The sequence below is a fragment of the Crinia signifera genome, chromosome 4, assembly GCF_055691185.1.
Source record: "Crinia signifera chromosome 4, ASM5569118v1, whole genome shotgun sequence".
Taxonomy (NCBI): Eukaryota; Metazoa; Chordata; class Amphibia; order Anura; family Myobatrachidae; genus Crinia; species Crinia signifera.
This window is the reverse complement of record NC_139220.1, coordinates 249953754-249979315: the sequence shown is the minus strand read 5'-3', so window position 1 is coordinate 249979315 and position 25562 is coordinate 249953754. Positions and strand designations below refer to the sequence as shown.

The 25562-nt window shown below is 44.8% G+C and overlaps 1 protein-coding gene across 1 annotated transcript in view; it reads right to left on the bottom strand.

Moving 5' to 3' along the window:
• Positions 1 to 25562, bottom strand: part of ST8SIA2 (ST8 alpha-N-acetyl-neuraminide alpha-2,8-sialyltransferase 2) — a 230055-nt gene that overhangs the window by 50593 nt on the left and 153900 nt on the right. The window contains exons 4-5 of the mRNA XM_083184235.1: positions 22019 to 22276; positions 6175 to 6468 (exon numbers count right to left, since the gene is read on the bottom strand). Coding sequence (XP_083040361.1) covers positions 6175 to 6468; positions 22019 to 22276 — 552 coding nt within the window. The remainder of the gene's footprint in view (positions 1 to 6174; positions 6469 to 22018; positions 22277 to 25562) is intronic.

The following is a 25562-nucleotide window of genomic DNA, read 5'->3' as shown; positions in this document are numbered from 1 at the left end:
GTGTAGTTCCCTGTTGATGCAGGCATTTAGTTACTTTGCAAAGAAAAGCACAAAAATCAAACAATTGCTGGCCTGCAGTGCTTGTACTAAATCCGTTTAATTCCACAATCTACCGACCCACGGCCTTTATTTTGCAAACTCTATACTTAGAGTTCTTTGTGTAGTCACAATAACCGTAACGTATAACAGCATTTGTTCTCTGCAACGTTCTACTCCAGCTTACTTACATTCTTACTGATTCAAACCCATTATTCTTTATACTCCAGAAGGGAAATGTGGTCCAAATGATGCAGTTACTTTGAATAACTGTAGCTTTCTCTGTAGACCCATGAGACGCATTGAATGGATTTACTAAGACATGTAAATATGGCTACAGCCTTCAGTGTTTCTTTGCTGTGCAGCAGATGACTACGCTCACTCATCAAACAATCTAACCAGAAACAGCTCTAATAAAGTTGCATGTAGCAAATTTATTAAATATATTCTGTCCCTGTGACAGACCAAAAATAGGCAAAAAAATATATATTTTTTTAAGATAAGAGGATTGCATCAAGCTGTAAAATGTAGTCAAAGTTTCAAAAATGTAGTTTTCAGAGGATTGGCCATTTACCGCATATGCACTAAGCCTCGGAATGCGATAGATTACCGTTATAGTTACAATCCAGTTACAGAACTAGTGTCAATATATGTCCATCTATAAAAAAAAATTGTGGTTTAACAACTGCCCACTAGCAATAACAGGATATAGCTAGCAGACAAGAGGTGAGTGCTACAAAAGACGCATCATCAAACTTGCAAGCAGCAGAGGTCCCAACTCAACCTCACTGCCAGCTGCATCACAGAGCTGAGCCCTGGTTAGAAGAGCTCAGCAATGAACTGACCGAACAATGACACAATACATAACTCACAGGCCAAGCACAACTTAAAATGTTCCACAGTATACAACAATGATCAAGTAGAATTTCTCCACCTAGAAATCTTCATTGAAAACCAGGACGCGAAACATGCCCCTGCTCCGGGCACCATGGCACCTAGCTACACTGTTATCAAATAGCTATTGCTATATCTGGCTAGCAAATATCCCAGCTGGACAATTCAATAGGCTATGCAGGAACTGTTTGAAATTGGATGACTATGGGGGTTATTCTAGTTCACTCGCAAAGGCACAATCACTCTCTAATGGACAAAACCATGTGCACTGCAGGTGGGGCTGATGTAACATGAATAGAGACAGTTAGATGTGGGTGGGGTTTGTACTTCAAACTAATATCTATATTGCAGTGTAAAAATAAAGCAGCCAGTATTTACTCTGCACAGAAACAATAAAACACCATCTAACTCTCTCTGCACATGTTACATCAGCCCCACCTGCAGTGCATATGGTTTTGTCCATTAGAGAGTGATTGTGCCTTTGCGAGTAAACTAGAATAACCCTCTATATAAAACAGGCATAGTAATTAATGCAAAAATTCTTAGACAATAAAAACAATTAGGGATTAGTACATAATTTTTTTTTTGAAGACACAGATCAACTAGATATGATATAACTACTACAGCATAAAAAGGACAAGCCAGGCACACAACAGGATAGGTTATACTTAAAACATAGTAAAACCAAGCGACAGGGAAGATCAAACACATCATAGAGGAACACTGGAAGGTGTCACTCCAAGATTAAACACTATACTGAAAGAACAGCTAGATACTTTACAGAATGGCACCAGATTTGAAAATGAATTTAATAAACTCACAAATCACTTACAACATAAGTTAACTAGTAACAGAGAGATTCTACTGTTGTGGGAGATGTCTGTAGTGCAACCCACTCAACAATAAGAGAATGAAGTAAATGACAGAATTCACATCATTAACCACAGGAACAACACATAGCATGAAACATAGATTATCATGTGAAAAGATGACCTTGTGGACTAGAAAATGTGTGAGAAACAATTATAATCCTCATACAAAGGGTATATGAATACAGGAGAAACATCTCCAAATTTTCTAAAACACAATATAAAACACAATTCAGTCTTAAAGCATCTAGAAGTCATGGTCATAGAACAGCTAACAAAAAACTGGAGAGGATGGAATTCAATAGTTATTTAAAAAAAAGTGAAATCAGATTGCCTACCTCCAAAATGTTGTTCAAAATGGAAAGTATACGTGTGGCGCTTAGTTATACAGCCAATCACAGTCTCATCAAAAACAAATTTATTGCTGTCACAAAACACAAAATAAATAACACATAAATCATATACAGGTTGAGTATCCCTTATCCAATATGCTCGGGACCAGAAGAATTTTGGATAACGCATTATTCCATATTTCAGAATATTTTTATATTTCAACAATGTATCTGGATGTATCTTGCATTTATGTTGTACAAATACACCAAACACATAAAATACACACAAATATATTTTATTTGTGCGCGAAACAAGGTTTGCAAACCATGAAACAAAGTTTGTATACAATCTCAGATACTGAATTTGAATGCCAAGCAATCATTTTATTGCACATATTTAGTGCCAGTTGCATATCATGTCCCCAGTAGTGTCAGTTACATATCATGTCCCCAGTAGTGCCAGTTACATATTATGTCCCCAGTAGTGCCTAGTTATAGATGTCCCCAGTAGTGCCAGTTACATGTCATGTCCCCAGTAGGGCGAGTTACAGATGTCCCCAGTAGTGCCAGTTACATATCATGTCCCCAGTAGTGGCAGTTACAGATGTCCCCAGTAGTGCCAGTTACATACCATGTCCCCAGTAGTGGCGGTTACAGATGTCCCCAGTAGTGACAGTTGCATATCATGTCCCCAGTAGTGTCATTTACATATCATGTCCCCACTAATGCCAGTTACATGTCATGTCCCCAGTAGTGCGAGTTACAGATGTCCCCAGTAGTGCCAGTTACATATCATGTCCCCAGTAGTGGCGGTTACAGATGTCCCTAGTAGTGCCAGTTGCATATCATGTCCCCAGTAGTGCCAGTTACATATCATGTCCCCAGTAGTGCCACTTACATATCATGTCCGTAGTAGTGCCAGTTACAGCAGTATGTGCTGTCAGCAAGACAAAAAATGTTTTTTTTACTTTCTGGAATGTATGGTTTTTGGAATAATTTGGATAACAGATATTTGGATAAGAGATACTCAACCTGTAATACAAATCAACACAAATGTAAATAATATAAATGATAAAAAGCAATAAATATTTTAAACATGACACACATTAAATGAGCAATTTAAATTCAGAAGTTCATTTCTAAATGATAGCCAGGTAGCCCAAAAAACTGACCTTTCTATTTAATTGTTTTCAGTGAAACGTAATAATCGAAAATGGCTGCATCTTCGACAAAAACATGTGGATTGATGAATACTTCGTCAATCAAAGTTTTCTCAACCGTACTGGATTTTTTGAAAAATATGTACTTTAAATGACTAGGTTGAATTTAAATTTGACCTAAGAAAGGCGAAAAGTGCAACCTTTTCGACTGTCGAAAAATCAATCAGGTAATGAAAACACTCATTAATGTATTATAAGTGTAAACTTAATAGGATTTTCACATGTCTTATAGTAATTAAAAAAAAAAACTAAATATATCACCAAAGACCATATAAGGAATGAAAACATAATGTACTATCCAATTATGCCTAAGAGACCAACAGAGGTATATAGTGTTGAAAGAGGAGTACGCTACTGTGCAGACTTCATTCTTGTTCTCCAGAGAGGTTTATTTGCCCTTCAAAAATGGGCATTAATATTTTTACTGAGCATGTGTGGGGGCCATCTGAAGATTGTGTACAATGAAGGCATCTCTGTTATGGCATCTCTACACTACTACATATTTGCAGTATATACTCCCCAGCTAATGAACTGCATGAAGCCACACTCTGCTTAACCCTCATTCCATCATCAGTGTATATGAAGCAGTGAGTACAGCTATACCTGCTATCTATCAATAAACCAACACCACTGCTTAAGTAATTAAGCTGTTCAAAATTTGAGTCAACTACTGGTGTGTGCCTATATAACTCTGAAATATGAATGCTTGCACACGCACACAAAGGGGGCCAGGACTGGAGTATATCAAGTATAATTTGCCATAAACAAAGTTCACATTTCCCTTGAATCAAAGTAGAGGTTGAGTAGTGCGGCCAGTGCTGCGGACACCAGAGGTCTCACCAGGCAAGCCTGGGGTTTAAGAAGGGGAAAGGGGGCCCTCCATCACATATAGGCCCACTGAGCCACATGTGTATCATATATTGAACGCTCACTTCCGGGCGTGCGTTCCACGTCCCGGAAGCGGTCATCGCATCATGCATCCTCCGTTCTAGACTACACAGGTCCAGTGAGTGTTATACGGACCATGTATAGATCACGTGACTTCCGGGCGTGCGTTCCACGTAACGGAAGTAGTGACCTCAGCGTCCAACCTAATAGAATATGAGGCAAATACGGAGACTATAGCTAATGCACTATAAGCTAATATTATAAGACGCAAGTATCCGCTATTATGGTTGTACATAACATATGCTCAATTGTGATTAAGGCTACTAGTCCCGTTCACCCTAATTAGGTTGAACTGGAAGTGGACCCTCCATCTTGTTATTTAAACCCTGTATGTTTCACTCACTGTCTATCCTTGATAAAGGTGGCTGGTACCGCCGAAACATGTTGGAAGACAAGTGCGTTTTTGTTACTTTGTTTTATTCTGTAATTGTGGCTATTGGACAATTGGCCACACTACAGGCATTTTATTAATTTTTTTTTTACATTGAGACTGGTCCTTCCTCTTTGTTTTCCGGTTCACAACTTGGGGGAACATTGAGAGTGGAATCCAGGGGGAATGTCTCCATAAAAGATACCTTTATAAGCGTATCACACCTGCATCTGCAGTGAGTACGGTATGCAGTTATTTGGACCACCCTGATTGGTGATCAGTCTTATGCATTTGGATACCTCTATATGTTCATAGTTCCCTATCTCACCAGTGAGTATGTACTGCATGTCAGAGCACTTTCACTCAAATCTGGTACATATCTATTTAATATCACAGTCGGTGTACCCTTAAAGATACTGTTACACATTTCAAGCACAGCACTTCAGTGTGAGTTTCGGTACAACATTTGTCTCTGGGACCCCGCTTACCCCACAGATAATTCTATTTTTCTGTGTCACTTATACACGGTTTTTGTTTATTATTTTATATCCTGAGCTATCCACATCACTGGACACACAAGTCAAGCGCCATCAATTCCTTGTCTTTTCCGGAATGTCTTGCAAGTGAGGATTATCGAGTGGTCCTCTTTTTGAGATTTAGGCTGCAAAGACTAATAGTGCCTTGAGACTTTTCTGCACTTTGTTATTTGGAAAGGGGGCCCTGCCTATTTTGTCAGTCCCGGACCCCACAATTTCTGATAGCAGTTCTGCCTCCACCCCACAAGAGGAATTTCCTTAAAGAAGGTAAGAGCTGATTGGTTGGTTGTTTATCACTTTTTGAAGCTTGATACATCTGGCCCAAATAATGTAACATATATTGCATTTTCTTACAGGACTGCTCATTTTCAGTCATAAATATTTCCTGTGGTAATGTATTATCTGTTTGACTTGTAGGTCACATGATTCCACATGGATATTCAGGAAACTGGACTGTGGGTAGGGGGAGTCCAACAAAAAGGATACTGAGATTACAGAGGTATTGTTGGCATTGTAGGAACTGTATGGTATTTAGGTACTTGTGTAATAGCAAGGCACCCATTACGTAGTTAGCGTAGCGTCCCTGTCAGAATAAGCTCAGTGTTCCCGCGGCCAGTGTAGTTGGCGTAGTCAGTCAGAAGTAGCATAGTGTTCCCGTGGCCGCTTAGCATAGTTAGTGTAGTCAGTGTCCCTGTCAGAAGTAGCGTAGTGTTCCCATGGCCATCGTAGTCAGCGTCCCTGTCAGCGTGGCAAGCACAGTAAGCGCAGCGTGCCCTGCAAGGATGGCGTCTGTATTAGAACTGCCTTGCCAAACAGCAACAAAGAAATACATACAAATGGTACTTGCGCTAAATAAGGTTGATTCAACCTCATTTAGAGCAACTACCATTTGTACTGTATTTATTTCTGCTTTAAACATCACATCTATTATTAAAATTCTTAAGTTGTGAGTGTTAATAAAATTCTTACCCTCTGACAGCATGAAGTAGACGTAGAGAAGGGTAAGCTGTGTGCACATTAATGTGGTTTTTGATAATAAGGTCATTCACCCACTCCACGCGCTCCTCTCCTCCTTTAGCCATGAATGCTGGAATCCACAGGATGCTTTCATTCAAACTTTTCAGGCGCTGCAGAAATTTATCTTTCCACGTGTCATTCACTAGGTCCTCAAAGGCACGTTGGACAACTGAAGGGTTCATGGTTACCAGGTGCGTCTTCATGCCAACATCTCTGGCATATTCCTCTACAGGTGCCAAATTGCATCTGAAAAAGATAGGGTCCAGTTTACTAATAGAATACATCAATAGTATAAATACAGCCATACAAAAAAAATATACTTGGTTTAGGACTCATCATGGACAATGCAAAAGTAAAATTAACTTTTAAACGTTTATTCATGTTTATGAGAGAGTCGTGGTACGCACCTTAATGTCTGTTGGTTTCAAAACAAAGATACCTTTATAATGAGAGTCCCACACCTGCACACTGTGAGTTGGGGTACAATTGCACTTAAAGATACCTTGATAGGCTTTTCCATACCCATATCTATGTGAGTCATTTGATGAAGGGAGAACAGCACAGCCTTTAGATCCAGCAGCACGGGTGAAGAGAAAATTAGGATTTGTTTGGACATACTTCACTTTTTTTGTTCATGTATTTCTTTTTCATGTAAACATCCACATGAGAATTTATCTGTAAGGATCCACTAAAACTACTCATTGAGGACCTATCTGAAAATTACACATCCGAAAGGAAGTAACATTTCAATTTATTAGCGCCAGCATATCTCTGTCTGAAATTGGTGGTTTCTGTATGTTGTTGGGGGAGTGGTGCCTCCCCATCAGGTGTTGAGATCAACTTGGCTGCTGCGCCAGAAGGTTTTTTCACTCATCCATTTTTTTTGTAATTCTTAAGGTGTCAAACTATTATTTTTAGGTTTGTATAGGGCCAGAGTCAAACATTAGCTGGAAACAAAGGATTACATTACATCTGTATAATTAAAAAATTATGTTTGATAAATTTCAGCTCCAATAAATCCCTTATTTCTCAGTTTATGATGTCAGGCTCCAAGGTATAAAAAGACTTGTCCAGAGTTACTAACCAGGGATCTAGCCAAGCTTTTGTGACATTAGTTGTTCTCTGCTTCCATCAATGCAAATATAGTGTTATTAGAATTCATAGTTCCTTTAATGGGATCTTTGAAATCACATCACTAATACTTCTGGACTTTGAAGACAGTTTCTCCGTGTTGCTGTGACTCAATGGGCTTTGTAGTCTCTAATCTCCCATTCTGCTCTGTGCACCTGTTGAGCTCAGAGACACTGCAATACTATCACTCAGCATGAGAGCTGCTGCCATTCCTTCAAATCTAAAAGCCATTCTTAGCTCCAAACACAACAAACCAAGTGTTCTAATAATACGCAGTGTTTTAGTGACTTTTAATAAACTGCTGTAGCTATTACAGAACATTTAGGGCCAGATGTATCAAGCTTCAAAAAGTGATACAAAGGAGAGTGATAACCAGCCAGCCAATCACCTCTAACTGTCATGTCACAGGCTGGGTTTGAAAAATTACAGAAAGGAGCTGATTGGCTGGTTGTTTATCTCTCTCCATTTTATCACATTTGGAGCTTGATACATCTTGCCCTTAGACATGTGTCACTATGAATAGTGGCAATATGTTTTATAGGATGCCACAGTATAGTGGTGTAAACACTATGGGTCACCAATAAGGTTATAGATCATGCAGTCTTTTTTTATAGAATCCAGCTACATTGTAGATAGCTACATTAAGCCCAATATAAATTTCGGCAAAGTTTGGGTTTGTTATATTTCCCTGCTGCAAAGTGCATTACATCATAGAACTCAAGCTTGCAAAACATACCCTACTGCAGTGGTTCCCAACCCCAATTACCCTAACAGTTCAGGTTTTCTAAGTCACCCAGCCAGTGCACTGTGTATCACCCACTGTCACATTTAAAAAATGCACAGGTGACCTGGAAAATGTGAACTGTTGTTGGTACTTGAGGACCAGAGTTGGGAACCACTGCCCTAAAGTATGGGGTCTATTGAAAAAGCAGTAAGGCATAAAGATTGGCAGAAGACACTATAATAGTTGTTCTCCTCTAACATAAGGTAAACATTGTAGAATCAGAGATTTCTTAGATTGCTCTAGTTCCTGAAGCTTAATGATGTCTCCATGGATCTCTGTGGTATCATTGACTCTGATCAATGAATTAAGCAGATAGTGTTAGCTCATCCTGTCAGTGGGGATCCAATGCTGCCAAAGAGACCTTGCTGCTTTGGGGAAAACCCAGGGGCTTGCCAAAAGAGTCAATGCATATTAAATAGCGGTGGTAACACATATTGTATCAATGTAATATGCAACGATATAGAAAATGTACAACTGCGCAGTAGATACTAATGATGAATAGACTCCCCTTGCTGTTTTAAGAAAATACAAAACCTATTTTATAAGACAGTACATCCTGTTGGTACTATATCCTAATAACATTTCTAATGGAATGTCACACCTTCTGTTACATTATAAGGCATGGTTAAATGGAAAAAAGTGTCTATGTAGCTATGGTAACTGTGATATAATTGCGCATTTTGTTCTTCTCTGTTGCACTCTCAAATTCTTGTGGATTTTTACTTATGACCCTTACATTAAATATTTCTATACTTCTAACTTAGAAGACCCTTGGGCAGGGCTTAAAGTGGTAATGCAGAGGTGCGGGAACTCATTTCTCTATGCCACATATTTACCCCCTTCCGTACCCCCATTAGGCAGAGACAGGGCCAGTGGTAGGGTTTTTGGCATCCCCCTGCAAATTAGAATGTTTTTCTTTGAGAATTACTGTGCAGGGCCAATGATAAAATGTTCCACCACACCATTAGAGGTGGTGGAACTCAGTTCTACCCCATTACCCCTCACTTTAACCCCTGCCCGTGTGGGTTATCATGTGGCATTTGTGTTTTTTTATAATAAACTTATTTCTCTTTCATTCATCCTGGTGACACAGCTCAACCTTGGGATGTAGGAGGGTCCGGAGGAGCCAGGCACCTATGCTAAAGTTTTGAGAGTCAGGCTCCTCCCTTCTGCATCCCAGCATTCCTCAGTTTGTTTTAGGTGCCCACCGGAGTGGGTTCTATGCTGATGGGCTGCTGCGGCAGCCATTGAAGGAGTAGCTAGGGAGTTTGTTTCTTTATTAACTTTTCACTTTATTTAGTGCAGGCACGGTGTGAGGCTTCCAGAGGAAGTTTCCTAACACTGACAGCTCCCTGTGTTCTGAGATACACTGTCTGGTCTCTCTGTACAGCGCTAAAAACTCCTCACTAGAGGGGTTTTCCTGGACCCAGGGGGACTCCGGAGCTAACTCCCTGCATACGGGGGATCTTGGGTGATGGGCACCCACGATGGCACTCACATTTTGGAAGGGTTTACAGACTGAACTCTGCAGAGGTTGCAGCCTGTTACAGGCGCTCAGCAGGGCTGGGTGATTCCATGTGATCCTCAGTGAAGGGGAGTCACAAGTAAGGGAAGAAACTAACAGTGGTAGCAGCTCACAGGGGAAAAAAGGTGCTAAAGTCCTGTCTTCCCGCTGTAGCAGGGACTTTGGTCTCTTCCCTCACTCTGTGTTTGGTGCCCTTTCACCGTCACTGTGGGGAGCTGGAAGGAGAGGAATTTTCCTGCTGATTTGTTTCTTCAGAGGCGACGGCATCCCCGGTGACCGCGGAGGGTCAAACAGCAGACAACTAAGTACACTGTTTATATTGACTTTGTACAGATGCCTGACTTATTGCACTGTGGTTTAGAAAGCATGATTGGAAGGTGTAATACTGCTGTGTTGGGGCATCAGCCAGGTGAAATAACTTGCAGATTTTTCAGTCTTAAGTTAACCCCTGAACAGATGGACTAAGGGGACATTTGCTTTGTGTGAGTCTGTGCCCGGTGGAGAACAAGCCCAGAGGGCTGAGCAGCCAGAACCTGCGTGGACTGTTGCTCTGGGAAAGTCTGTGTCTGCCTTAGTGCAAGTGTTAAATAGGCAGAGAGATGAGTTGGTGAAATCTTCCAGGCCATTGTCATCCTCTCAGCTTTCGGTAGGCTCCAATCCCCCCTCACAAGGGGACCCTGCTTTTCTGCAAGTAATGCAGGATACTGCTCAAGGGGTGCAAAAATGTGATGCCCTTATTAAGCAGTTTACTAAGGAGTCTGAGGGCTCTCCCAGGTTTTAATTACCATCCCCACCTGTCCCAAATGTGGAATCAGAGGAAGAAGGGGAATGCTTAGAAGATATAGCATGGGATCAGAGGGAAGAGGATGTCTCTGTCCCTGGTGTGGATGATTTGATCATCGCAGTTAGACAAGCTTTGAATTTATCTGAAGGGGATAAAGCCCCACAGCAGGGTGTGTTTAAGAGACAGCACAGGGACGCAGTCACTTTCCCTTCGGATGAAGGCATGTAAGAATTTCTGGGAGGACGTGGAAAACGCTGGATAAAAAGCTTCTTATGCCCAGAAAGTTTCAGACTTTATACCCATTGCTGGAAGAACATGTAAAATTGTGGGAGACTGTTCCACTGGTGGATGCCCCAGTGGCTAGATTGTCAAAAGCTACCGCTTTGCCTGTACAAGGTGGTACTGCATTTAAGGACCCGGTAGATAAGAAGTTAGAGGGTTGCTTAAAGGCTGTGTTTGAAGTTGTTGGCTTTACACTTCAACCAATTATTGCTTCAGCCTGGGTCTCCAAGGCCATGATTGCATGGACAAACACCTTATGTTCACTGCTTCAACCGGATTCCGAAGCATTGGCTTTGGCAGAAAAATTAAGATGGCTTCCAAGGAGCCTGCCACTTCAGTGATGGCAAGAAGGGCCTTGTGGCTTAAGGCATGGGAAGCAAATAACGATTCCAAGAAGTCTCTGGAGGCATTAGCCTTTAAAAGGGAGTTGATTTTTGGTTCTGAATTGGAATCCCTCATTAAACAGGCAACAGGGGGAAAGAGTACTTTTCTTCCTACACCGGCAAGTAAACAGGGATCTTCCAGATCTGCTGCCTTTCGCCAGTCCTTTCCACTCTCCTTTAGAGGAGGTGCATCATCCAGAGGACACTCAGGAAGAGGAAGATATGGTGCTGGGAAAGGTAAAGCTCCCAAATCCCGTTTTGGTGCCTTTGCAAAAAAGCAGGCTGCCAAGGGTGAGGACAAGCTCTCCGCATGACGGGATGGAGGCTCACCGGTCTGGACTCAAAGTGTGTGGGGGGGGGTTTGCCTTTTGCAGTACCAGGACGTTTGGGCCTTTGTCAGGCCAGGATCCCTGGGTTCTCAATGTGGTTTCCCAGGGATACAGGATCAACCTGAAATGGGATACTCCAAGGAGATTTCTTCCTACACCCTTACACAGGGAAGCACGCTTAAGAAAAGCCCTTTTGGGGGCGGCGAGATCCCTCCTGGAAAAGGGTGTGGCGGTACCGGTACCATGGGAGGAAAGGAAGAAAGGGTTTTACTCCATTCTCTTCTTAGTACCCAAACCAGGTCAGTCATTCAGACCAATCCTAAACCTACAGTCTCTAAACTTGCACTTGTGGGTGGATCACTTCAAGATGGAGTCTTTGAGATCAGTACTCCTGAGTTTGGAGCCAGGAGAATTCCTTGCGTCCATGGATATTCAAGATGCCTATTTGCACGTTCCTATATGCGAAGAACATCCATCTTTACTGCGTTTCACAATAGGCAATCTGCATCTGCAGTTTCGGGCACTACCCTTTGGGCTGGCTACAGCTCCGAGGGTGTTCACCAAGATAATGGCAGTAATGGCAGCTGCACTCAGGCTTCAGGGAATTGTGATTATCCCATATCTGGATGATCTGTTATTCAAAGCAGAGTCAGAGGAGAGGTTGCAGGTGAATCTGGCAACGGCAATTCAATTTCTGCAGAGCTATGGGTGGATTTTGAATCTACAAAAATCCCATCTTTGCCCTACTCAGAGGCTCCAGTTTTGGGGAGTGCTTCTGGACACTCATCTCCATCAAGTTTTTCTACCAGAGACAAAAGCCAGGGACATATGCCAGCTAGTTTGGACTATTTTACAGTCGCACAGTATGGCATTGTTTGAAACTCCTAGGTAAGATGGTGGCGACTTTCGAAACCCTTCAGTATGCCAGATTCCATTCCAGGCCGTTCCAATTAAACATCTTGGCGTGTTTGTCGGGAAATCCCAAGACCATGAAAACAGAAAGTGTTCTCTTGACTGCAAAAACAAGGACTTCCTTACTGTGGTGGACGGATGTTGAATCCCTTCAATTGGGTCATGGGAGTGGCTGGTGGTTACCACCGATGCCAGTCTCAGGGGCTGGGGGACTGTAGCCCTGGAGTCGAGATTACAGGGCCTGTGGTCCAGGGAAGAATCAACGTTGCCGATCAATGTGCTGGAACGGAGGGCAGTTTGAAAAGTGCTGATTCAGGCGGAAAGAATGTTGCGGTGTTCCCCCATTTGGATCCAATCAGACAATGCCACGGCTGTGGCCTACCTGAACCATCAAGGGGATACTCGCAGCAAAATGGCAATGAAAGACGTCTCAGGGATTTTCCACTGGGCGGAGAAAAATGTTCCGGCTTTGTCTGCTGTGTTCATTCCAGGAGTTCGGAATGTGGAAGCGGACTTCCTCAGCAGAAAGGACCTCCTGGAAGGGGAATGGGTTCTGCACCTGGAGGTGTTCCAGGAAATAGTGAATCATTGGGGAATGCAGGATCTGGACTTGATGGCGTGCAGGCACAATTGTCAGGTGTCCAGGCTCTGGTCCAGAACCATTAGCGTGGGCGGTGGATGCCATGACAGTGCCCTGGGATTCCAGGATGGCATATGTCTTCCCACCATTTCCCATGATTGCTTGGGTCCTCAAGAGGGTGAGGACACCGAGAGCATGCGTCATACCGATAGCTCCGGACTGGCCAAGGAGATCTTGGTATTCCAACATTCTGAGCTTGTCGACACAATCGTGGCGTCTACTGCTCCGACCAGATCTGCTCAGACAAGGTCCATTTTTTCATCAGGACCTTCCTCGGCTCAGTTTGACGGCCTGGCTCTTGAAACCTCCAATCTTAAGAAGAAAGGGATTTCGGATGAAGTTATCCGTACAATGATTAGTGCTAGAAAACCAGTTTCTACGGCAAATTATTACAGGGTTTGGAAAACCTACATTAGATGGTGTGAGACACAGAAGGTCCACACATCTAGATTCAAGAGTTCCAGACTATTGGATTTTTTGCAGGATGGATTTGCCTCAGGGCTGAGTCTTCAGTCTTTTAAAGTACAATTATCCGCTCTGTCTATTTTCTTTCAGAAAAAAAGTGGCTTTACTGCCAGAAGTGCAGACTTTTCTTCAGGGGGTTACTCAGCTGAGGCCTCCTTATAGGCAACTGGTGGCCCCTTTGGATTTATCTTTGGTGTTATCTGTTCTACAGAAATCACAGTTTGAACCATTAAGGTCAGCGGACCTGAAGTTTCTCACTTGGAAATGAACTTTTTTGTTGGCTATCACTTCTGCTAGAAGGGTCTCAGAGTTTTGGTTTTCCATGAGGATAGGGCTGTGCTGTGAACAGTTCCTAAGTTTTTGCCGAAAGTTGTTTCTTCATTTCATTTAAACCAGAAAATTGTTATTCCAGTGTTCTGAGGAGGTCAGAAATAGGGACAGATTAAAGAATTTGGATGTGGTTCATGCGCTGCGACTCTATATGGACAGATTGAAAAAATTTCGTAAGACTTTTTTTTACTGGTTTTGTTTGATGTACATAAAAGGGTCTGGCCAGCTTCTAAGCAGACCATTGCTCGTTGGTTGAGATCGGTGATTGCGTATGCCTACTGTTAGGAGAAGGGGACCCCTGCCGGACCCTAACTCCGTTGCCTCAGACAGGAGTCGGCAGCTGTGTGCAGAGCTAGGCTTCGCCTGGGCCCGTCTCGGCTGGGGAGCGAGTTAGGCCCGCTCCGCTCCGCTACAGGCAGGTCTTAAGGGTGGACAACACCTGCTGCCGAGGCCAGGAGAGCGCAAGGGGATAACCTAACTAACCCTGAGATGGCAAGGGACCCTAATCCCACGGAGAACAATGTCTCAACTACGGGCGTAACAATACGCAAAGGTGTACCATAAATCCAAAGCAAGTGTAACAATACACAGAGGTGTCTCAGTATAACCAACAGCACAGTAAAGGAGGTTTGGGGGAATACCCCACTTATCTGTGCGCAGCAGGACAGGTCAGCTGGAACCAAGGAGGGACAGGAGACTGCACACCGACACCGGAGTGGCTGGATACTGGATACAGACACTGGGAACAAACTGGAAGCTGCTCATGGACACAAGGACGGGCTGGACACTGGATGCGGACTCAGGAACAAGCTGGAAGCTGCACACGGACACACAGATGGGCTAGATACTGGATGCGGACACTTGGAACAAACTGGAAGCTGCACATGGACACGAGGATAGGCTGGATACTGGACACGGACTCAGGAACAGGATGGGAGCACAGAAACACTTCTAGCCAAGACTGAAGCTATAATCGGCAGGAAGTAATAGATGAGGAAGGTTTATGTAGTGAACACCAGGAAGTGATCAACACACATAGCCTGCAGGTGAGCATAGCAAGCTGGCAGTTGACGAGAACACCTGAGCCCTAATCACACACCCACACAGACAGAGTGAGCTGCAATGGCCCAGGCTGACCACCGGAGGTCACCAACGAGCAAATACCAACACAGACAGGAAAATACACAGGGAGCCAACACACAGGGGAATACGTGAATCTGCGCATAACACAGATCCGCTGGAGGCGGATCCTAACAGTACCCCCCCCTTGAAGAGGGGTCAAGGGACCCCAATACCAGGTTCTCCACTACATGGAGAATACCAAACCCTGGCATGGGGGTAACAACAACCAAACAGGAACAAGCTGTGACTGCAGCTTGTAACAGTGCCCCCCTCTCAAAGGTGGCCTTCGGACACCTAAGTAGGATAGGACAAAGACAGAACAGAGCTAATGTCTCCGATGAGACTTCTTCTTCTTCTTCTTTGGTAAATTGGTAAAGGAAGCCGTCCCTGGTTTACAATAAGCTTCTTCGAAGACCATAGGGCCTTTATATACCGGATAACCATCAATCTCCGAATCAGAATCAGATACAGACTCAAGCCTAGACCTCAGTGCTCTAGAAGCTAACCTTTCAGGGATATATCTGTTAGACGGAGTCAAGAAAGCACACCCCGTGGTAATAGCTAAGGGCTGGGCTTTCCACGCTGAATGACATGAGTTGTTCACGGGGGTAACATCACCAACGATCTCACTTGAGGTTGTGGCTATAGGGACCCCCCTTGAGGATATGGCCTTATGAGCAGATCTTTTGGCTGAATCTCCCAAAACCGAAGAAGGTTCTGCCGGCCAGGAGGTCGGCCCAGAGACATCTGAATCAACCTTATTGGGGCCAAATCTTTCTAATACAGCATCCTTAAATGCTGAGAAGTTCTTTAATAAGGGATCCTCAGACTGAACCAATTTGGACGCCCATCTGAAAGGCACACCTCTGAAGGAATATATTAGATATAACACCAAATTGTCAGAAGTGATGCCTAAAAACGGTCTGGACTCCATGATGATGACATAATGTTCTAATAATGCAACAAATTGGGCTAAGTCCCCATCAAAGACTATAGAGGTAGAAATATCATCCAAGACATCAGACATTTCACTCTCTGTTACCTGACTGGACTGCATATCTGGGACTATGGCCTGTGGGGCTGAGACTTTAAAGTCTGATGGTCCTTCTCGTGTGGCAGCACTATGATGAGTCTCTGGCTGAACAATACAGTGTAGACCAACAGCTGTTCTCTCGAAGCCACCGGCAAGGCTGGAACTTAGCTGAGAAGCAGGACAATCAGGATTCCTCTGAGAGATGGGGCAAACAGAGTCCCCTCTTGGGGCGACAAGACAGACAGAGTCCCCTCTTGGGGCGACAAGACAGACAGAGTCCCCTCTTGGGGCGACAAGACAGACAGAGTCCCCTCTTGGGGCGACAAGACAGACAGAGTCCCCTCTTGGGGCGACACAAGCTTGAACCCCCTCTGGGGCGACACAAGCTTGAACCCCCTCTGGGGCGACACCAACTTGAACCCCTTCTGGGGCAACACCAACTTGAACCCCTTCTGGGGCAACACCAACTTGAACCCCTTCTGGGGCAACACCAACTTGAACCCCTTCTGGGGCAACACCAACTTGAACCCCTTCTGGGGCTGCGCACTTCGGAACCCCACTCGGGGCTGCGCACTTCGGAACCCCACTCGGGGCTGCGCACTTCGGAACCCCACTCGGGGCTGCGCACTTCGGAACCCCACTCGGGGCTGCGCACTTCGGAACCCCACTCGGGGCTGCGCACTTCGGAACCCCACTCGGGGCTGCGGCCTCCGGGCCCCCACTCGGGGCTGCGGCCTCCGGGCCCCCACTCGGGGCTGCGGCCTCCGGGCCCCCACTCGGGGCTGCGGCCTCCGGGCCCCCACTCGGGGCTGCGGCCTCCGGGCCCCCACTCGGGGCTGCGGCCTCCGGGCCCCCGGCGTCTGACCGGCTCGGCGGGCCCCCGGCGTCTGACCGGCTCGGCGGGCCCCCGGCATCAGAATGACTCAGCGGGCCCCCTGCATCGGACTGGCTCGGCGGGACCCCGGTATCAGACCGGCACGGCGGGCCCCCAGCATCAGACCGGCACGGCGGGCCCCCGGCATCAGACCGGCACGGCGGGCCCCCGGCATCTGGCTCGCTCGGCGGGCCCCCGGCATCTGGCTCGCTCGGCGGGCCCCCGGCATCTGGCTCGCTCGGCGGGCCCCCGGCATCTGGCTCGCTCGGCGGGCCCCCGGCATCTGGCTCGCTCGGCGGGCCCCCGGCATCTGGCTCGCTCGGCGGGCCCCCGGCATCTGGCTCGCTCGGCGGGCCCCCGGCATCTGGCTCGCTCGGCGGGCCCCCGGCACATGACTCAACCACCTGGGCTTTCCCTTCGAGGGTTTGCAACTCTGACTCCCTGGTCATTAAAACATCAGCACTGGGACCAATAGAAAAAGGCAGAGTGCTTTTACTGGGAGACTCGGCAGAGAGCTCCTCTGCCACAGTGGAGACAGGTTTAGATCTGACAACCTGCTCAGACCTGGCCAGAGGAGATACCCTGTCGGCACCACCGGAATTACGCAAGCCACACGTCTGCAAGAAGTGGCCAGAATCTCCACAGTGCAAGAAGTGGCCAGAATCTCCACAGTATAAGCATAGATTAAGGTTTCTACGCCGCTGACGCTCCTCTAACGGAAGCTTCGGCCGTAGATAACTTCTATGCTTTACCTGACCCTCTGGGTCTGAGGACTTGCTGCCTAATACTTCCTTAGGCAGGGCCTCATTAGGGGCTGAACGAACCCCAGTGACCTCTGGGAGGACCAGAAAAATATCAGTGATGAGTCTTTGCAGCTGCAGAAGAGACTGCTGCAAAATCTCCCACTGCCCAGGTTTTACGGCATTGAATGCCAAATTTAGAGCCGCTAATGACTCTTGCATGGCCTGCATGATATGGCCATGCAAGTTTATACACCAGCAAGAAAAAAAACTGACACAAGAATAAACTGACACGGGCAAAAAACTGACACGGGCAAAAAACTGACACGGGCAAAAAACTGACACGGGCAAAAAACTGACACGGGCAAAAAACTGACACGGGCAAAAAACTGACACGGGCAAAAAAAAACTGACACGGGCAAAAAACTGACACGGGCAAAAAACTGACACGGGCAAAAAACTGACACGGGCAAAAAACTGACACGGCTGGAAATCTCTGGACTGAGAGGGCAGAACCCAGCTCCAGAGTGCTGTATGGCCGATTATAATGTTAGGAGAAGGGGACCCCTGCCGGACCCTAACTCCGTTGCCTCAGACAGGAGTCGGCAGCTGTGTGCAGAGCTAGGCTTCGCCTGGGCCCGTCTCGGCTGGGGAGCGAGTTAGGCCCGCTCCGCTCCGCTACAGGCAGGTCTTAAGGGTGGACAACACCTGCTGCCGAGGCCAGGAGAGCGCAAGGGGATAACCTAACTAACCCTGAGATGGCAAGGGACCCTAATCCCACGGAGAACAATGTCTCAACTACGGGCGTAACAATACGCAAAGGTGTACCATAAATCCAAAGCAAGTGTAACAATACACAGAGGTGTCTCAGTATAACCAACAGCACAGTAAAGGAGGTTTGGGGGAATACCCCACTTATCTGTGCGCAGCAGGACAGGTCAGCTGGAACCAAGGAGGGACAGGAGACTGCACACCGACACCGGAGTGGCTGGATACTGGATACAGACACTGGGAACAAACTGGAAGCTGCTCATGGACACAAGGACGGGCTGGACACTGGATGCGGACTCAGGAACAAGCTGGAAGCTGCACACGGACACACAGATGGGCTAGATACTGGATGCGGACACTTGGAACAAACTGGAAGCTGCACATGGACACGAGGATAGGCTGGATACTGGACACGGACTCAGGAACAGGATGGGAGCACAGAAACACTTCTAGCCAAGACTGAAGCTATAATCGGCAGGAAGTAATAGATGAGGAAGGTTTATGTAGTGAACACCAGGAAGTGATCAACACACATAGCCTGCAGGTGAGCATAGCAAGCTGGCAGTTGACGAGAACACCTGAGCCCTAATCACACACCCACACAGACAGAGTGAGCTGCAATGGCCCAGGCTGACCACCGGAGGTCACCAACGAGCAAATACCAACACAGACAGGAAAATACACAGGGAGCCAACACACAGGGGAATACGTGAATCTGCGCATAACACAGATCCGCTGGAGGCGGATCCTAACACCTACACTAAAGTGGGCAGACCAGTGCAATCCAGGATAAATGCTCATACCACCAGGTCAGTTGCTACCTCTTGGGCTGTGCGCCACGGGGCTTCTGCAGATCAAGTATGCAGGGCTGCCACTTGGTCCTCTGTTCACACTTTCACCAGATTCTACAAGTTCTATGAGTTTGAGTCGGAGGACACATCATTCGGGCGAGCAGTGATCAGAGCTGCAGACCTGAGCGTACCCTCCCAAAGGACGGGCTCTTGAACTTCCGAAGGTTGAGCTGTGTCACCAGGATGAATGAAAGAGAAAAGAGGATTTTTGTAAGAACTTACCGTTTTAATCCCTTTCTCTGATTTCATCCTGGTGACACAGCGATCCCTCCCTTTACGCTCAGTAAATAGTGCCGTTTCATGTGTTGTCATGTTAAAATGGTTAATTTAATTGATCGTGCATGTTAATATGTTCAGGCGTTGTACTGAGTTAATGTAGCCTAGTGTGCTCTAGAAGTTGTACTGAGGAATGATGGGATGCAGAAGGGAAGAGCCTGCCTCTCAAAACTTTAGCATAGGTGCCTGGCTCCTTCGGACCCTCCTACATCCCAAGGTTGAGCTGTGTCACCAGGATGAAATCAGAAAAAGTGATTTGAACGGTAAGTTCTTACAAAAATCCCCTTTTAATGTTTGTTTGTAGTCTAAACACAAAGGTGCACATTTGAACACAAACACAAATAATTGTCTAGTTACTGTATATGGTGGTATGAATTACTAACATGTTCTGTGTAATTATATCTCTGTAGAAGTACAGTAGTTTTTAACCCAGACAGCTCTGTATAAGATGAATATACAACGTAGTGTGAAGACACATTGGCACAGATACAGTTTTTATTTATTGCCATTAGTAGACAAGTTGTAAATCACAGATTTGTGGATTTCATGCCTTAATAATAGTACAAGTTTCCAAAAAATACACTTTACAAAAACAATTCTCGGTCCAAGAACTAGCAAATAATACATACTTGTTCCAAGGCAGCAGATTCAATAAATATTACTTAACTTGCATTTAGGGGGTTATTTAGACCAGACCACTGTTGTGCAAAGTGCCTAGGGTACATGCTCTCTGTGCCCTAAAACCACGCTGGAGATAATACAGAAATTATATTTGCTGCGAAGCATACTGATGCTAAGTACATATCACTAGCCTCAGGCTTGTGTAGATGGGCATGGTTTATGTTTTTACCTGTCTCCCCTCTGATCCACTTTTTGACAGGTGATTGTGCTATAAATGGTCTGCACAGACTTGCTAAAAAAATAGTGGAAGATGGAGGATAGAAATGATAACATACTATACCATGTCACCAGCAGTGTAGCTAGGTGCCATGGTGCCCGGAGCAAAGGTAGGTTTTGCACCCCCCCCCCCAAAAAAAAAAAGAAAAATAATTTTGCACTCTAATGCCCATAATATATAATGCCACACACTGTAATGCCCATTCCACATAATGCCATGCATCACAATGCCCATTAAACATAATGCCACTCACTGTAATGCCCATTACACATAATGTCACCCATCATAATGCCCATTACACATAATGCCACCCACCATAATGCCCATTACACATACTGCCACCCACCATAATGCATATTACACATCATGCCACCCGCCGTAATGTCCAGTACTAATTATACCACACCACATAATGCCTACTACAAACCGTAATGCCTATTACAAATTATGCCACATAAGTCCTGCTTACCTACATGCTCTGGGTTTCATGCTCGATAGCAAGGGTTTCAATGTTTTTTGCTTGATGCGAGGGATTCCATGCTCTATGTCAGTGGTTGCATGCTCTAGGCTGAGTAGGAGGGCCCTGCTAGGGCAGGGCAGCAGGGGCCATGGGGGAGGCAACTTAGGGGAGGGCTCTCATGCTCTATGCCAGGGGGCAAAATAAGCAAGGGGGCAGCAGGGGCCAGGGGGCAACTTAGGGGAGCACAGCCACTGCCAGTCTGACACAGCTGCAGCCACAGGGGATAAGGGGGGGGGGTCACACTCAGAGCTGACTGAAGCCTGGAGTACAAGAACGGTGCACACTGGATGACTCCAGGTGGCTGTGCGCGCACACACAGTGCATTACGTATCTGCCTCACCGAGTTCAAGTCCCAGCTGAGCCGGCCTGTCTTTTAGAAGGTGTACACACCTATGGGAAGACATCAGGTTGCGGGCGGCTGTAGGTTTAGCTGGGCGGGTGGGAAAGCGCCGGGCAGCACACAGTCCGGCAGGGCAGGCACAGCATCAGTTATTTGCAGTGCACGCTGCCTCCCTGCACCTCTTCAGCGCCCGGAGCTTGTGCTCCGCCCTCCTACGCCCCTGCCTGTCACATTGTTTATTGCTCTGCACACAAGCCTGTTCAACCTGGACGTGGTTTCCACCCACACAGCTATTACACCTCATTAACACAGAACATTCCGGAGCTACTGCAACAGAGCAGGAAATAGAATCACCACATACCTCTCCTAGCTTGACTGGGCCTAATATTTCACCTTCTAACCAAATATTGTAACATTTTACTATTAAACCTATAACAAGTGATTTCTGCAATTCTCTTATTCATCTTTTTCTTTGCTAAAAGAAAAACCTTAATATAAGCACTTTGCAAAGATTGAGCCGCCTCTGCTTCCCCTATTGTGCCTAATGTTAAATCTGTGCCTTTTTACACCAGGCGTTTCTATTTCTACATACTTTGAACAAAGACACAACTTAATTCTTACAAATTGTTCAGCAATTGCTAAGAAAATAATTGCGCTAGATAAGGCCACCCATAGTCAAACTATTTTTGCCCCACAGACCAGCCAATCTGCAAAGTGACCTGTGTGTAGTTAAAGAAAATTAGTATACTTAAAAAAAAGACAAATAAGATGAAAGAACTGTATCAGTAGGCGTTCTGCAGCAGTACCTTATGACAAAGTCATGTGAGTCAATCTCTTTTCCGCAACCACTGTTGAGTAAAATTCCAGAATTTCCCACAATGGCACAGGTCTTAAAGTGCTTGTTTTTCATAGGGGACGTTCTAGGTAAAAGTTCATATAAGTTCTTCGATATATTCATAGTACTGTCACGATCAAATATGTAATGGATTATATCACCCGGCTTCAAAGTTCCTTTCAAAACTGAGATGTCTCTTTCAGCATCCAAGAAATGCAATATTTGCTTCCTGAAATGAAAAAAAGTGTGAAAGTAGCTTTCAGCAGGAGGACAACAGGCAAATATTTCTCAATACTGTTCTTTAATCTCACCCACCTTTCTCCAGTGCCTTAGGCTAAATACACACTATGAGCAGGATGCATCAAGAATTGCATTTTGTTTTGCAAACAAAATGTTGTTTATTATTGCCATATGCTTTAAGAAAATCCCAAAAGACAGCTCTTGTGGTAAGAGCAGTCTTTTGTGATTATTGAATGCCTGGATTTGGGACATGATGTGCTATTGGTGCATGCATCTAGTAAGGCATGTGCCATGTGGCGATGCAATTACATCCCTCTCAACCGGGAATTGTGAAGTAAAGCTCATAGGCTTCTATTGGGCAACGCCATCTAAAAATGACATGGCCCACTGCATCCTAGCCCCAAAATCTATCACATTCTAGGGCTTGGTAAATTACCAAACATTAGAAATTTGCATATTTGGAGATTTGGACGCATTTTAAATCTTGGTGCATCCAACCCAGTGTGACATATTGCTTGTACAACTGATGAACAATATATCACCCCAACCATCGGCTCAATTGGGGACATTCAATGCAGGGTCATGACTATCAGGCAAGCCTGACAGCCATGACCCTGTGCCGTTCTCAGCCGACTCGACACTGATTTGGCAGGCGTGATTCAATGCCCCACCTGCCGAGTGCCGAGAAGGGGTCATGGCCACGAGAAGAAGACGGAAATCGTTGAGCTGCAGCCGGGAGCTCGACAATTCCCAGCCGCTCTTGGCAGAACTTGCCCGACTGCTTGTAAAGATGGGCCCGTCCTGCCGAGATCCCTGTTCAATGCTGTCAGGGAAGATAGCATTGAATAGGGCCCTGCCGCTATATCCCCCATCGGGAATAGTGGCAGAAGATTGAATATCCCCAATATGTCTGTGGACAAGTAATTTCCAGTATCACATTGGCTATGCACCACATAAGATGCCAATATATCCTGAAGATATAAGATACTGTGTGGCGCGCTATCAACAGCGGCTGGCACTGGGTTTGTCGGGCCCAATTATAAGAGAAAAAGGAAAAAACAGTGTGCCAGCGCTGGCTGTTTTTAGAAAAACAATACGCGGTTCAAAGATACAAAATTACAAATTTATTTATAATAACCACAACATTAAAAATACTAGCTAAAAGGTGAATCGCTCTAGATGGTGCTATATAGCACTGTATTATGGCATCACTTGCACAAAGATAATGGATTGAAAAAAGGGGGCTGTATATTACCATCCCATTGCACCTGGTGGTGTTTGAGCCAGGGTATAGTGAGGATGTGTCCGTAGTATGTCCTATAATTTCAAGGACTCAAGGTTCCCAAATTGGATGTCCTCTAGTTGTCGTCTGGAAGGATTTAGGGACAAAGCGGATATCCCAATAAGACAGTTTGTAATCCAGGAATTCTTGAGGATCATCTAGGGATGGATGGACACGTCACTTGTGGGAGGATGGATGTCAATCATACAGCAGGTATTTTGGTGGTGCTCAACGCGTTTCCCCGGTATCACCGGCTTCATCAGGAGCATCCTGATGAAGCCGGTGATACCGGGGAAACGCGTTGAGCACCACCAAAATACCTGCTGTATGATTGACATCCATCCTCCCACAAGTGACGTGTCCATCCATCCCTAGATGATCCTCAAGAATTCCTGGATTACAAATTGTCTTATTGGGATATCCGCTTTGTCCCTAAATCCTTCCAGACGACAACTAGAGGACATCCAATTTGGGAACCTTGAGTCCTTGAAATTATAGGACATACTACGGACACATCCTCACTATACCCTGGCTCAAACACCACCAGGTGCAATGGGATGGTAATATACAGCCCCCTTTTTTCAATCCATTATCTTTGTGCAAGTGATGCCATAATACAGTGCTATATAGCACCATCTAGAGCGATTCACCTTTTAGCTAGTATTTTTAATGTTGTGGTTATTATAAATAAATTTGTAATTTTGTATCTTTGAACCGTGTATTGTTTTTCTAAAAACAGCCAGCGCTGGCACACTGTTTTTTCCATATCCTGAAGATATATTGTTTTGTCTGCCTGTGGGTGCAGGTTACCGACTATATGCCGCCACAGGAGACAATTATGCCACTACCATTTCCTGTAGCCAGTCATGTTGGGTGGTCAATTAGTAAGTGTGTATTGCTCTTATCATATGTGCAGAACCCATTAAGCAAATATCTAATCCATTGTTTAGGTGTGTACTTATGGAAACATACTGAAAGTTGCTGCCTAAAACCAATCAATGTCAGAATGTGCTCACTTAAATGGATTTAATTGTGCCTTTAGAATATATATATATGTATATAACTGGTTTAGTGCCATTACAATTTAGACAATTTTCATTTTGTGATTACAATAAATGTATTCAAAAATATGCTTGTTTTTCTTGGTCTTCTCTGAGATGAAGTGCCCAGCTTGGCACCTTCTTTAATATGAGATAGGGGTGTGAATGTGAAATTTACAGATATAGTGCAGAATGCCATTCAGTGGAATAGCGAAGAATGAGAAGAACATGAAGATTGTATCATCGGAACTTCACACTTCAGTAAAATGGCCTGTTCCATCATAAAATTCCATTTTCAACCTCTACATGAGATCTAATGTTTTATATCTAAATGATGGAAATATGACACACTAGGCAATGTTAGTGTATCCGAAATATTGTACATGGATGAGAAAGCAGATTTTTGTTTCTTATTAAAAATAACAACAGATAATAATGCTAAACAATTGATGCGTCAAAATGTAATTAAGCCAATGAAATGTTTTGCTTTTGCCATTACACAATGCATTGTTTTGTAACTTTGGAAATATAACAATAGCAAAGCAACCATCAAACCTTAAATAGGAATATTCAGTTTTCAATATAAAGAATATTATCATATATATATATATATATATATATATATATATATATTCAATTCTGTTATAGATATATACACATGGTTACCTTGATTACAGTGTCCATGTCTAATGAAGCCTATTTATGAATAAATCAGGTGAATATGTAGGGTTTCCTAAGAGGATTACCCATTGACAATTCCTTGTGTTATATGCTTGTGTTACATATAACACAAACGAATAATTAAAGCTATGATCACATTTCTGCACAATCCTAGATAATCAAAGGCTAATGCTGTATTGTAATCCCACAGTTTAGCTGGAGGCCATTTGTGGACCCCACAAGGGAGAATAGCCCCTGTCAGTCGGGATCTCAACTTTCTGGGCGCCATTTGG